A 14934-nucleotide genomic window follows, 5' to 3' on the forward strand; every position below is an offset into this window, starting at 1 on the left:
ATTACAGTGCCTAAGTGACTTTTTCAGTTCTTAAGTTTTTTTTTGTTTTTTTTTTTTTGGCTGCGTTGGGTCTTTGTTGCTGCGCGCGGGCTTTCTCTAGTTGCGGCAAGCGGGGGTTCTTTGTTGCGGTGCGCAGGCTTCTCATTGTGGTGGCTTCCCTTGTTGCGGAGCACGGGCTCCAGGTGCGCAGGCTCAGCAGTTGTGGATCACAGGCTCCAGAGCGCAGGCTCAGTAGTTGTGGCACACGGGCTTAGTTGCTCCTTAGAGCAACTAAGTTGATCTTCCTGGACCAGGACTCAAACCCATGTCCCCTGCATTGACAGGCGGATTCTTAACCACTGCACCACCAGGGAAGCCCAGTTCTTCAGCTTTAAATAAAACTTACCTACTGATGACTCCTAAACACCTGAATGTAGCTTTAACCTTTTCCAAAATAATCTAAAAATATCTCCAAAATAATACATAAAAAATGTTTCAGTATCTTCTTCAGTGTCTCTTAAGGCATTTCAGCCATAATGAACATATCTGAAACAGAATAACCCCTGAGACTTGCCCTTTTCCTAGTCTTCTTCTCAGTAGCTTGTGCCAGCATTCATCATTTTCAGGCTGGAAACCTAGGAGTGATCCCTAACTCTTTTATTCCCTCTCAGCACCCCACATAGAGTCCTCCAGCAATTTCAGTTCTGTTAGTATGTGATAAGGATGCAGTCACCATATATCTCTAACCCATTTCTCACCTACTTAACTACAGGAGCCTCCTAATCTTCCCTGCTTCCACTTGTGCCCCAACAGTCTGTTCTCTACACAGTAGCCAACTTGAGTGAGCATGTAATTGCCTTGTGACTTCCCATGATACTTAGAATAAAATTCCAGAGTCCTTACATGACCTGTGAGGCCTTATATGACTTGCCTCTACCTATTCCTCCAATGTTATTTACTATTTTCTCTTTTGCTCGCTGCACTCTAGCCACACAGCCTCTTTGCTGTTCCTCAGAAGTCACCACACTTTTGTGTTTGCTGTTTTCTTTGCCCAGGAAGCTCTTGCTTCACACATCCATATGGTTGTTTGTTTACTTATTGTCAGTCCATCCCTCCCTCATACACACACACATACACACACACACACACACAATACACATACACAAAACCAAGGTATAAGCTCCTCAAAGACCGGAACTCTGTCTTATCACATTCTCTGCATTCCCTAGAACATTACCTGGTCCATAGTAGGCAGTTAATAAATATTTGTGAATGGAAAGGATGTCTCCAGCATATGCAAAGATAACGAAATAAGATAAAAACATGTAGTGCTCCAGAAACTGCATGCAGTTCAGCATACCTGGCAAGAAACCAGGGTAGGGAGATGAGTACCGAGGTGAATGAAGGTCAGATCATGAAACACCTTGTTGACCATGTTAAGTACTCAGGACCTTACTTATATACAAATCATTGAAGATAAGTTGGAGGATCTTACAGAAGTTTGCAACATGGTAAGATGTGGATTTTAGAAAGATTACTGTGGCTACAGTGTGGAGACTGAATTGACAGCAAGATACGAGGTGGGGAGACTAGTTAGGAGACTACGGTGGAACAGTAAAGCATGAGAAACAGAGTACCATTTAGGTACCCGAGCCCAGTGCTCAGGGCTCTAGTAAAGTTGTTGGTTGTAAGACTGCAGTTTTTACATACAGACCTAAGGCAGGGTCTCTAACTTTGCCTTATAAACTACAATCCAAAATTTCGGAATCTTGCTATCTTCTTCCCAGCTCATGTAGTAACCTAGAACCAGTGACTGATGTTCACAGGGAAAGTACTCCATTTTTGCCACTGCCTCCCACACTTCTGCCCAAATAATGTTATTGAAATTTGGATCACTTAAGCAAGACTTAGATGGACAAGGAAATTGAAAGGTGTTGAACAGAAAATAAAAAACTCCTCTTTCTGTTACAACAAATAGTAAAGATTAGAGAGCAGATAGGTTTTGTGATTGGCTAAGTGAAGAAGAGCTATTACACGAATGCACATTATGGGCTCTTCCAGAAGATGTGGTTCCTAATTTAATGAGTGATTTATTGATACTTATCTATATATGTATTTTAAAATGAGTCTTATTCTCACTTGCTCTGTTTGGCAAATATCAGTGCCTTAAAAAAAAATAGTAAAGATGGGTGCATATAAAATTAGAGAGGGTCGGGCTTCCCTGGTGGCGCAGTGGTTGAGAGTCTGCCTGCCGATGCAGGGGACACGGGTTCGTGCCCCGGTCCAGGAAGATCCCACATGCCGCGGGGCGGCTGGGCCCGTGAGCCATGGCCGCTGAGCCTGCGCGTCCGGAGCCTGTGCTCCGCAATGGGAGAGGCCACAACAGTGAGAGGCCCACGTACCGCAAAAAAAAAAAAAAAAAAGAGAGGGTGTGTAGAGTGGGGGAAAAAAACCCCAAACCTTAGGGAAAGCAATTTTTAAAGTGGAAATAGAAAAAGTTACCCATGAAGGAAACTGAGAAGTTAACACTTGTAGAAGAAAAGAGAAAAGCAGAATATATTATGTTCACCAAGCAGAGAGAATCTGTATACAGGTGAGATAGTGAATGTCAGATAGGAATCTCAAAATACAGTGAGTTGCAAAGGAGCCCTTTAAATGGTTACTCTAGCCCAGGAGAAAATGCCAAACTATATGTGTACCTATTCCCTGACAGAATTTAATATTCAATGAATTGTGTCCTTACCCCATTTTAAAATTTATTGAATTTAATTCTGTTTTTTACCACCTTATCATGTTAGCCCTTTTTACCTTTTTATGTTTATTCCTGTCTTATTGATCTTTGACTCTTTTCTATGCCACTTGCATAGCATCTCCTGCTTGATGCATGAGCAAGGCTGCTTTCTTATCTTGCAACTTTTGGCTTCATGCCTACCTGTTGGCACCTCTGTAGATTAATTCAGTAATTACTTCCTGTTTGAACTGGCTCTGAAACCCTTCCATTGCTTGTATAATGTACTGTCCTGGAAGGCAACTTCTCATACAAGTGCTTGAATCCTGTGTGTGTGTGTGTGTGTGTGTGTGTGTGTGTGTGTGTGTGTGTGTGTGTATGAAATTAATATAAAAATAAGAGATTATTTGACATTGTTCAAATTAGGTATATGTAAGTTATTAAGGAAGGTTAACAAAACAAACATTTTGTGTATAATTCAGATGCCATTAGGAGGATCTGTAGGTTAATAGGGCATGCTAATCTGCTTGCAGAGAACATTAGAGTAGAAAAGGAAGGTGAAAAATATTTAGATATAGATAAATATAATTACATATATAGAATATATATATATATATTTTTTTACACTGGTGAGTGCCTGTAATAAGAGAAATGCACTCTGGAAACTCACAGTCAAGAAAGGACTCAGTTAACTTTTGAACTGAATCTGAAGGATACAAAGGAATTTGGCATGAGGGAAAAGGGATGAAGACTTTCCAGATTAGGAATGATTACAGAAAGAAGAAAAATGTCATGAAGAAAATTTAGGATTCTATCATGGGCTTTGGACTCTGATCCCAGGCTGCCTTTTCCAATTCATGGATCCCCTTTGAATCCCTCTTCTCCATTTTCCATTAGCCAATTCTTCTGATCACTCTTACACTCACCCTCTTTAAATGGGTTTGTTTAATCTTTTCTTCACTCTGTTCTTCTCAACTCCTGTTGATTGTTTCTCTGTACCACTTAAATCTCCTGAAATTTTCTTCTTACTATTTTTGGCCATATACCAAGACCTTATTTATTTATTTATTTATTTATTTTTATTTTTAATATCTTTATTGGGGTATAATTGCTTTACAATGGTGTGTTAGTTTCTGCTTTATAACAGAGTGAATCAGTTATACATATACATATGTTCCCATATCTCTTCCCTCTTGTGTTTCCCTCCCTCCCACCCTCCCTATCCCACCCCTCCAGGCAGTCACAAAGGACCAAGCTGATCTCCCTGTGCTATGTGGGCTGCTTCCCAGTAGCTACCTACCGTACGTTTGGTAGTGTATATATGTCCATGCCTCTCTCGCGCTTTGTCACAGCTTACCCTTCCCTCTCCCCATATCCTCAAGTCCATTCTCTAGTAGGTCTGTGTCTTTATTCCTATCTTACCCCTAGGTTCTTCATGACATTTTTTTTTCTTAAATGCCATATATATGTGTTAGCATACGGTATTTGTCTTTCTCTTTCTGACTTACTTCACTGTGTATGACAGAATCTAGGTCTATCCACCTCATTACAAATAGCTCAATTTTGTTTCTTTTTATGGCTGAGTAATATTCCATTGTATATATGTGCCACATCTTCTTTATCCATTCATCCGATGATGGACACTTAGGTTGTTTCCATCTCTGGACTATTGTAAATAGAACTTCAATGAACATTTTGGTACATGACTCTTTGAATTATGGTTTTCTCAGGGTATATGCCTAGTAGTGGGATTGCTGGGTCATATGGTAGTTCTATTGGTAGTTTTTTAAGGAACCTCCATACTGTTCTCCATAGTGGCTGAACCAATTCACATTCCCACCAGCAGTGCAAGAGTGTTCCCTTTTCTCCCTCTGCAGCATTTATTGTTTCTAGATTTTTTGATGATGGCCATTCTGACTGGTGTGAGATGATATCTCATTGTAGTTTTGATTTGCATTTCTCTAATGATTAATGATGTTGAGCATTCTTTTATGTGTTTGTTGGCAGTCTGTATATCTTCTTTGGAGAAATGTCTATTTAGGTTTTCTGCCCATTTTTGGATTGGGTTGTTTGTTTTCTTGTTATTGAGCTGCATGAGCTGCTTGTAAATTTTGGAAATTAATCCTTTGTCAGTTGCTTCATTTGCAAATATTTCCTCCCATTCTGAGGGTTGTCTTTTGGTCTTGTTTATGGTTTCCTTTGCTGTGCAAAAGCTTTGAAGTTTCATTAGGTCCCATTTCTTTATTTTTGTTTTTATTTCCATTTCTCTAGGAGGTGGGTCAGAAAGGATCTTGCTGTGATTTATGTCATAGAGTGTTCTGCCTATGTTTTCCTCTAAGAGTTTGATAGTTTCTGGCCTTACATTTAGGTCTTTAATCCATTTTGAGCTTATTTTTGTGTATGGTGTTAGGGAGTGATCTAATCTCATACTTTTACATGTACCTGTCCAGTTTTCCCAGCACCACTTATTGAAGGGCTGTCCTTTCTCCACTGTACATTCCTGCCTCCTTTATCAAAGATAAGGTGACCATATGTGCGTGGGTTTATCTCTGGGCTTTCTGTCCTGTTCCATTGATCTGTCTTTCTGTTTTTGTGCCAGTACCATATTGTCTTGATTACTGTAGCTTTGTAGTATAGTCTGAAGTCAGGGAGCCTGATTCCTCCAGCTGCGTTTTTCATTCTCAAGATTGCTTTGGCTATTCGGGGTCTTTTGTGTTTACATACAAACTGTGAAATTTTTAGTTCTAGTTCTGTGAAGAATGCCAGTGGTAATTTGATAGGGATTGCATTGAATCTGTAGATTACTTTGGGTAGTAGAGTCATTTTCACAATGTTGATTCTTCCAATCCAAGAACATGGTATATCTCTCCATCTATTTATGTCATCTTTAATTTCTTTCATCAGTGTCTTATAATTTTTCTGCATACAGGTATTTTGTCTCCTTAGGTAGGTTTATTCCTAGATATTTTATTCTTTTTGTTGCAATGGTAAATGGGAGTATTTTCTTGATTTCACTTTCATATTTTTCATCATTAGTATATAGGAATGCCAGAGATTTCTGTGCATTAATTTTGTATCCTGCAACTTACCAAATTCATTGATTAGCTCTAGTAGTTTTCTGGTAACATCTTTAGGATTCTCTATGTATAGTATCATTTCATCTGCAAACAGTGACAGCTTTACTTCCTCTTTCCGATTTGGATTCCTTTTATTTCCTTTTCTTCTCTGATTGCTGTGGCTAAAACTTCCAAAACTATGTTGAATAAGAGTGGTGAGAGTGGGCAACCTAGTCTTGTTCCTGATCTTAGAGGAAATGCTTTCAGTTTTTCACCATTGAGGACGATGTTGGCTGTGGGTTTGTCATATATGGCCTTTATTATGTTGAGGAAAGTTCCCTCTATGCCTAGTTTCTGCAGGGTTTTTATCATAAATGTTTGTTGAATTTTGTCAAAAGCTTTCTCTGCATCTATTGAGCTGATTATATGGTTTTTCTCCTTCAATTTGTTAATATGGTTTATCACATTGATTGATGTGCGTGTATTGAAGAATCCTTGCATTCCTGGAATAAACCCCACTTGCTCATGGTGTATGATCCTTTTAATGTGCTGTTGGATTCTGTTTGCTAGTATTTTGTTGAGGATTTTTGTATCTATGTTCATCAGTGATATTGGCCTGTAGTTTTCTTTCTTTGTGACATCCTTGTCTGGTTTTGGTATCAACGTGATGGTGGCCTCGTAGAATGAATTTGGGAGTGTTCCTCCCTCTGCTATATTTTGGAAGAGTTTGAGAAGGATAGGTGTCAGCTCTTCTCTAAATGTTTGATAGAATTCGCCTGTGAAGCCATCTGGTCCTGGGGTTTTGTTTGTTGGAAGATTTTTAATCACAGTTTCAATTTCAGTGCTTGTGATTGGTCTGTTCATATTTTCTATTTTTTCCTGATTCAGTCTTGGCAGGTTGTGCATTTCTAAGAAGTTGTCCATTTCTTCCAGTTTGTCCATTTTATTGGCATATAGTTGCTTGTAGTAATCTCTCATGATCTTTTGTATTTCTGCAGTGTCAGTTGTTCTCCTTTTTCATTTCTAATTCTATTGATTTGAGTCTTCTCCCTTTTTTTCTTGATGAGTCTGGCTAATGGTTTATCAATTTTGTTTATCTTCTCAAAGAACCAGCTTTTAGTTTTATTGATCTTTGCTATCGTTTCCTTCATTTCTTTTTCATTTATTTCTGATCTTTTTATGATTTCTTTCCTTCTGCTAACTTTGGGGTTTTTTTGTTCTTCTTTCTCTAATTGCTTGAGGTGCAAGGTAAGGTTGTTTATTCGACATGTTTCCTGTTTCCTAAGGTAGGATTGTATTGCTATAAACTTCCCCCTTAGAACTGTTTTTGCTGCATCCCATAGGTTTTGGGTCGTTGTGTCTCCATGGTCATTTGTTTCTAGGTATTTTTTTATTTCCTCTTTGATTTCTTCAGTGATCACTTTGTTATTAAGTAGTGTATTGTTTAGCCTCCATGTGTTTGTTTTTTTTACAGATCTTTTCTTGTAATTGATATCTAGTCTCATAGCGTTGTGGTCGGAAAAGATACTTGATACAGTTTCAATTTTCTTAAATTTACCAAGGCTTGATTTGTGACCCAAGATATGATCTATCCTGGAGAATGTTCCATGAGCACTTGAGAAAAATGTGTTTTCTTTTGTTTTTAGATGGAATGTCCTATAAATACCAAGTAAGTCCATCTTGTTTAATGTATCATTTAAAGCTTGTGTTTCCTTATTTATTTTCATTTTGGATGATCTGTCCATTGGTGAAAGTAGGGTGTTAAAGTCCCCTACTATGAATGTGTTACTGTCAATTTCCCCTTTTATGGCTGTTAGTATTTGCCTTATGTATTGAGGTGCTCCTATGTTGGGTGCATAGATATTTACAATTGTTATATCTTCTTCTTGGATCAATCCTTTGATCAGTATGTAGTGTCCTTCTTTGTCTCTTCTAATAGTCTTTATTTTAAAGTCTATTTTGTCTGATATGAGAATTTCTACTCCAGCTTTCTTTTGGTTTCCATTTGCATGGAATATCTTTTTCCATCCCCTTACTTTCAGTCTGTATTTGTCTCTAGGTCTGAAGTGGGTCTCTTGTAGACAGCATATATATGGGTCTTGTTTTTGTATCCATTTAGCCAATCTGTGTCTTTTGGTGGGAGCATTTAGTCCATTTACATTTAAGGTAATTATCGATATGTATGTTCCTATTCCCATTTTCTAAATTGTTTTGGGTTTGTTATTGTAGGTCTTTTCCTTCTCTTGTGTTTCTTGCCTAGAGAAGCTCCTTTAGCATTTGTTGTAAAGCTGGTTTGGTAGTGCTGAACTCTCTCAGCTTGTCTGTAAAGGTTTTAAGGTTTTAATTTTTTTTTTAAGGTTTTAATTTCTCCATCAAATGTGAATGAGATCCTTGTTGGGTAGAGTAATCTTGGTTGCGGGTTTTTCTCCTTCATCACTTTAAATGTGTCCTGCCAGTCCCTTCTGGCTTGCAGAGTTTCTGCTGAAAGATCAGCTGTTAACCTTATGGGGATTCCCTTGTGTGTTATTTGTTGTTTTTCCCTTGCTGTTTTTAATATGCTTTCTTTGTATTTAATTTTTGACAGTTTGATTAATATGTGTCTTGGCGTATTTCTCCTTGCATTTATCCTGTATGGAACTCTGTGTGTTTCCTGGACTTGATTAACTATTTCCTTTCCCATATTAGGGAAGTTTTCAACTATAATCTCTTCAAATATTTTCTCAGTCCCTTTCTTTTTCTCTTCTTCTTCTGGAACCCCTATAATTCTAATGTTGGTGTGTTTAATGTTGTCCCAGAGGTCTCTGAGACTGTCCTCAGTTCTTTTCATTCTTTTTTCTTTATTCTGCTCTGTAGTAGTTATTTCCACTATTTTATCCCCCAGGTCACTTATCCGTTCTTCTGCCTCAGTTATTCTGCTATTGATCCCATCTAGAGTATTTTTAATTTCATTTACTGTGTTGTTCATTGTTGTTTCTTTCATTTTTAGTTCTTCTAGGTCCTTGTTAAATGTTTCTTGCGTTTTGTCTATTCTATTTCCAAGATTTTGGATCATCTTTACTATGATTATTCTGAATTCTTTTTCAGGTAGACTGTCTAGTTCCTCTTCATTTGTTAGGTTGGTGGGTTTTTATCTTGCTCCTTCATCTTTTGTGTGTTTTTCTGTCTTCTCATTTTGCTTATCTTACTGTGTTTGGGGTCTCCTTTTTGCAGGCTGCAGGTTCGTAGTTCCCATTGTTTTTGGTGTCTGTCCCCAGTGGCTAAAGTTGGTTCAGTGGGTTGTGTAGGCTTCCTGGTGGAGGGGACTAGTGCCTGTGTTCTGGTGGATGAGGCTGGATCTTGTGTTTCTAGTGGGCAGGTCCACATCTGGTAGTGTGTTTTGGGGTGTCTGTGGACCTATTATGATTTTAGGCAGTCTCTCTGCTAATGGGTGGGGTTGTGTTCCTGTTTTGCTAGTTGTTTGGCATAGGTTGTCCAGGACTGTAGCTTGCTGGTCGTTGAGTGAATCTGGGTGCTGGCATTGAGATGGAGGTCTCTGGGAGATTTTCTCTATTTGATATTATGTGGAGCTGGGAAGTCTCTTGTAGACCAGTGTCCTGAAGTTGGCTCTCCCACCTCAGAGGCACAGCACTGACTCCTGGATGCAGCACCAAGAGCCTTTCATCCACAAGGCTCAGAATAAAAGGGAGGAAAAGTAGAAAGAATTAGTAGAAGTAGGAAGAAAGCAAGAAAGAAAGGAAGGAAGGAAGGAAGAAGAAAAGGAAAGAAGGAAAGGGAGGGAGGGAGGAAGGAAGGAAGGAATGAGGGAAGAAAGGAAAAAGAAAGAAAGAAGGTAAAGTAAAATGAAGTAAAATATAATAAAGTTATTTAATTAAAAAAATAATTATTAAGAAAAAAAATTTTAAAAACAAAAAATACGGACGGATAGAACCTTAGGACAAATGGTGGAAGCAAAGCTATACAGACAAAATCTCATACAGAAGCATACACATACACACTCACAAAAAGAGGAGGAGGGGAAAAAATCATAAATCTTGCTCTCAAAGTCCACCTCCTCAATTTGGGATGTTTTGTTGTCTGAAGGAGGGCAGGAAGGAAAAAAAGAAGATAAAGTAAAATAAAAGTTATTCAAATAAAAAATAATTATTTAAAAAAAAGAAAAAAACAGACGGATAGAACCCTGGGACAAATGGTAGAAGTAGAGGTATACAGTCAAAATCCCACACAGAAGCAAACACGTACATACTCACAAAAAGAGGAAAGGCGGAAAAAATCATAAATCTTGCTTTCAAAGTCCACCTCCTCCATTTGGGATGATTTGCTGTCTATTCATGTATTCCACAGATGCAGGGGGCATCAAGTTGATTGTGGAGCTGTGATCTGCTGCTTCTGAGGCTGCTGGGAGAGATTTCCCTTTCTCTTCTTTGTTCTCACAGCTCCCAGGGGCTCAGCTTTGGATTTGGCCCCACCTCTGTGTGTAGGTCGCCAGAGGGCATCTGTTTTTCGCTCAGACAGGACAGGGTTAAAGGAGCCGTTGATTCGGGGGCTCTGGCTCACTCAGGCCAGGGGGAGCGAGGGGCGCGGAGTGCGGGGTGAGCCTCCGGCGGCAGAGGTTGGCGTGACGTTGCACCAGCCTGAGGCCCGCCGTGCGTTCTCCCGGGGAAGTTGTCCCTGGATCCCGGGAAACTTGCAGTGGCGGGCTGCACAGGCTCCCCAGAAGGGAGGTGTGGATAGTGACCTGTGCTTGCCCACAGGCTTCTTGGTGGCAGCAGCAGCAGCCTTAGCGTCTCCTGCCCATCTCTGGGGTCTGCGCTTTTAGCTGCGGCTCACGCCCGTCTCTGGAGCTCCTTTAAGCAGCGCTCTTAATCCCCTCTCTTCGTGCACCAGGAAACGAAGAGGGAAGAAAAAGTCTCTTGCTTCTTCTGTAGCTCCAGACCTTTTCCCAGACTCCCTCCTGGGTAGCTGTGGTGCACTAACCCCTGCAGGCTGTGTTCACTCTGCCAACCCCAGTCCTCTCCCTGCGATCCACCCAAGGCCCGAGCCTCAGCTCACAGCCCCGCCCCGGTGGGTGAGCAGACAAGGCTCTTGGGCTGGTGAGTCCTCTGTGCGGGAATATCCCTGCTTTGCCCTCCTCACCCCTGTTGCTGCGCTCTTCTCCGTGGCGCCGAAGCTCCCCCCCTCCGCCACCCGCAGTCTCCAGCCGTGAAGGGGCTTCCTAGTGTGTGGATACCTTTCCTCCTTCACAGCTCCCTCCCACTGGTGCAGGTCCCATTCCTATTCTTTTGTCTCTGTTTTTTCTTTTTTTCTTTTGCCCAACCCAGGTACGTGGGGGAGTTTCTTGCCTTTTGGGAGGTCTGAGGTCTGCCAGCATTCAGTAGGTGTTCTGTAGGAGTTGCTCCACGTGTAGATGTATTTCTGGTGTATCTGTGGGGAGGAAGGTTATCTCCGCGTCTTAGTCTTCTGCCATCTTCCCCTCGTCCCCCAAGACCTTATTTAAATACCATCAATATTCAGCCTATACATTTAGTCTCAGTAACCAAATGCTGTATCACATGAAACATCTCCAGTTTTTTCTGTCCCTTCCAGGATGGAAGAACAGTTATAAAACCACGAAGTCAACTCAAACACAAGGTTCTTCATTTCAGGAGATGATAATGAAAAGATCCAAAAGGAATGGACCCTGGGACTTCAAATCAGAAAAACCTTGCAAATATGAAGACAGATTAGAGAAAAAGCAGAAGAAAAACCAAAGTGTTCAGATAGTTTCAGTCACTCACAAAAAAATCTTCACTGTAGAAAGAAAACATAAAAATACTGAATTTGGCCAAAACTTCAGCCTAAAGTCAGTCCTTGTTAGGCAACAGATGGTTCCCAGAGAAAAAACCCCACCAAAATGTGAAATACAAGGAAACAGCTTCAAACAGAATTCCAATTTACTTAATCAACAAAAAATCAACACAGCCGGGAAACGTTATAAATGTAGTATGTGTGAGAAAACCTTCATTAATACTTCATCCCTTCGTAAACATGAGAAAAACCATAGTGGAGAGAAATTATTTAAATGTAAAGACTGTTCGAAAGCCTTTAACCAAAGTTCAGCTCTTATTCAACATCAAATAACTCATACTGGAGAGAAACCCTATATATGTAAAGAATGTGGGAAAGCTTTCACTCTCAGTACATCCCTTTATAAACACCTAAGAACACACACTGTGGAGAAATCCTATAGATGTAAGGAATGTGGTAAATCCTTCAGCAGAAGGTCAGGCCTTTTTATACATCAAAAAATCCATGCTGGAGAAAACCCCTATAAATATAATCCAGGTAGGAAGGCATCTAGTTGCAACACATCCCTTCCTGGATGTCAGAGAATGAATTCCAGAAAGAAGTCCTATTTATGTAATGAATGTGGCAATACCTTTAAGTCTAGTTCATCCCTTCGTTATCATCAGAGAATTCACACAGGAGAGAAACCTTTTAAATGTAGTGAATGTGGGAGAGCCTTCAGTCAGAGTGCATCTCTTATTCAACATGAAAGAATTCACACTGGAGAAAAGCCTTATAGATGTAATGAATGTGGAAAAGGTTTCACTTCTATTTCACGACTTAACAGACACCGAATAATTCATACTGGTGAGAAGTTTTATAATTGTAATGAATGTGGTAAAGCCTTAAGTTCCCACTCAACACTTATCATTCATGAAAGAATTCATACTGGAGAGAAACCATGTAAATGTAAAGTGTGTGGGAAAGCCTTCAGACAAAGTTCAGCTCTCATTCAACATCAGAGAATGCATACTGGAGAAAGACCCTATAAATGTAATGAGTGTGGGAAAACTTTCAGGTGTAACTCATCCCTTAGTAATCATCAGAGAATTCACACAGGAGAGAAACCATATCGATGTGAAGAATGTGGGATATCTTTTGGCCAAAGTTCAGCTCTTATTCAACATCGAAGGATTCATACAGGAGAGAAACCCTTCAAATGTAATACATGTGGGAAAACTTTTAGACAGAGCTCATCACGTATTGCCCATCAGAGAATTCATACTGGAGAGAAACCCTATGAATGTAATACATGTGGGAAACTTTTCAATCACAGGTCATCTCTTACTAATCATTATAAAATTCATATTGAAGAGAACCCCTAGAAAGTAGGTTTGCATGTGTGAAATTCTGAAACCAAAGCTCATCAGAATACATGAAAGTGATGTAATAAATGTAATGGATATGAAAAGCTATTCTATGGTTTAGTCATCAAATAATAAATTCCAAGGGTAAACCTATGTAATAGATAATGAGGAAAGTGGAAATTGTTCAGTCCTATCAGACACTTTATAATAACCTAAAATGAAGAATTCCTGACTGGAGACATTGACTTTGGGCATTTGTAAAATAATTGTTTTCTCTACAGCATCATATGCTGCATATCATATGTAATTGTTATAAACATCTGGGTGATGAAGGGAAGTGTGCACTGGATTTCCTGTTAAACTGTAAACTTAATACTTTTTAAAAAATAACTGACATTGTAATAGTATATAAAAGATGTGGTCAAAGAAATTATACATTTTTAGAGAAAAGGACCAAATAAAAGATTAAAATGAATGTAAACTACCTCTCACTTTCTGGGGTTTGTCCTTTTTCTGACTTGATGGCAAACTTTGTGCATGGATTTCATTTAAAAATAGAAATAAAAGTGTTCTCTTCCTTTGTTCTTCTAGTAATTGCTGTGAATTGAAAATTTTCTACCCAATTTTTAATTCTGTTCTCAGAATTATTTTTTTTGCTCTGAAGTCATTTATTATGAAATTATACATGCTATATACTGTGAGCTGTCATCTTAAGTATATTAAATGGAAAAATAAGTGATTTTCAAGTTTAAGGCTATTAAATGTATATTTAATATATATTATACATATATATTTAATAACATATATTCTAAATTCACAACAGAAGGGGCTGTCAAAAGTAGTTTAATGAATCTAGCATATGTGCCAAAATATTGAAAGGTACATCAATCACTTCATGAAATAAAGCGTATGTTTTTCCTACTTGGTGTTCTGTAGTGTCCAACAGTTTTAAGAAAACAAAAGGAGTAATTTATAAACAACTCAGTAGTTTGGTTGGTTGGTTGTTTGAGTCCCAGCTTTGGGGCAAGTACTATACTGCACACTGGGAATTTTAAGAAAAAAGTCACAGGCCTTCAGGAAACCATGAATGGAGGAAAAGGGATGGAGTTAAGAGACAATCAGATGAGTAAAGCAAATTATTATGTCACTGTATGTAAGTGTGGTTGTTTTAACAGGCAAATAGATAGGTTGTGACAATATGTTGCAGTGCAAGAATGTTGTAGAGATTTAGACGTGATGAAGGAGAGATTGAATGTAACCAAGGAAACCTGTGACATCAGAGAAAGCTTTCCAGGGGCAATGATGCCTGAGCCAGGTTTTGAAAGAATAATAAGAACTCTCCAGAGGATGAGATAAGCATTCCAAATAGGAGAGGTAGAGGTGAGTAATACCATGACACCTTTATGGAAACTCAAGTATAAAACTAATGAGCAGGAGAATGGCAGGTGTTAAAGTCTGAGTAGAAGGCAGAGGCCAGATAACAAAGGGCCTATTTGCCTTGAAAAGTTTGGATTTTATCCTGAAATTGATGGAGTCAGTTAAAAATGTTAAGCAAGGAACATTGTTCTGGCAACGATGTGTAGAGGGTGTATTTAGTATATATTAAAGCTGTATAGACTGATGCCTAGAAATCTGGGCTATGGTAATTCAAGTGATAGGTGAATGAGAGTCCAAACTCAAGCAGGGACAGCATATATGGAGAACAGGAGACAAGATAATGTATTAGAAATAAGACATGGTGTTCACAAGCAAACAGATGAGGTTGGTGAATGAGAAGGCTAAGCTGACTCGAAGGTAGGGTTGCCAGGTATCCTCTGTATACTGGATATGTCTCGTATTGAATGATTTTGAACTGCATCCTGTATTGATTTTGTCAGGTCACCCTTATTGTAATCAGTTGTGCTTTTACCCAATAATGAAAATCGAGCAGTTGAAGCTATTTTTCTGCTTCAATAATTGGCACTTAAATTACTTAGGTGGCAATGCTAGCTGAAAATTATATCTCCACAAAGACTGAAACAGTCCCTTATAGTCTCTCTCA

At 39.1% G+C, this 14934-nt stretch overlaps 1 protein-coding gene and 1 long non-coding RNA gene across 8 annotated transcripts in view; one reads left to right on the plus strand and one right to left on the minus strand.

The window, feature by feature from the left end:
- Positions 1-13487, plus strand: part of ZNF354A (zinc finger protein 354A) — a 29345-nt gene extending 15858 nt beyond the window's left edge. For 5 of the 7 annotated variants that reach the window (XM_049707203.1, XM_004284782.4, XM_049707204.1 and 2 more), the window contains one exon: positions 11347-13487. In XM_049707203.1, the coding sequence (XP_049563160.1) occupies positions 11347-12911 (1565 nt within the window). In that variant the 3' untranslated portion in view covers positions 12912-13487. Of the gene's footprint in view, positions 1-3943; positions 4009-7237; positions 7433-11346 lie in introns of those variants that run through there. The other 2 variants (XM_049707205.1, XM_049707208.1) reach the window with 2 other exon arrangements.
- LOC125963797 (uncharacterized) lies at positions 9667-10252 on the minus strand. The gene is made up of 2 exons (XR_007476206.1): positions 10060-10252; positions 9667-9811 (listed from the first exon to the last, which is right to left on the minus strand). It is a non-coding gene; the product is annotated as an uncharacterized LOC125963797 (long non-coding RNA).
- Positions 13488-14934: the final 1447 nt, after the last annotated feature.

This window comes from Orcinus orca, chromosome 3 (genome assembly GCF_937001465.1).
Source record: "Orcinus orca chromosome 3, mOrcOrc1.1, whole genome shotgun sequence".
NCBI classification, from domain to species: Eukaryota; Metazoa; Chordata; class Mammalia; order Artiodactyla; family Delphinidae; genus Orcinus; species Orcinus orca.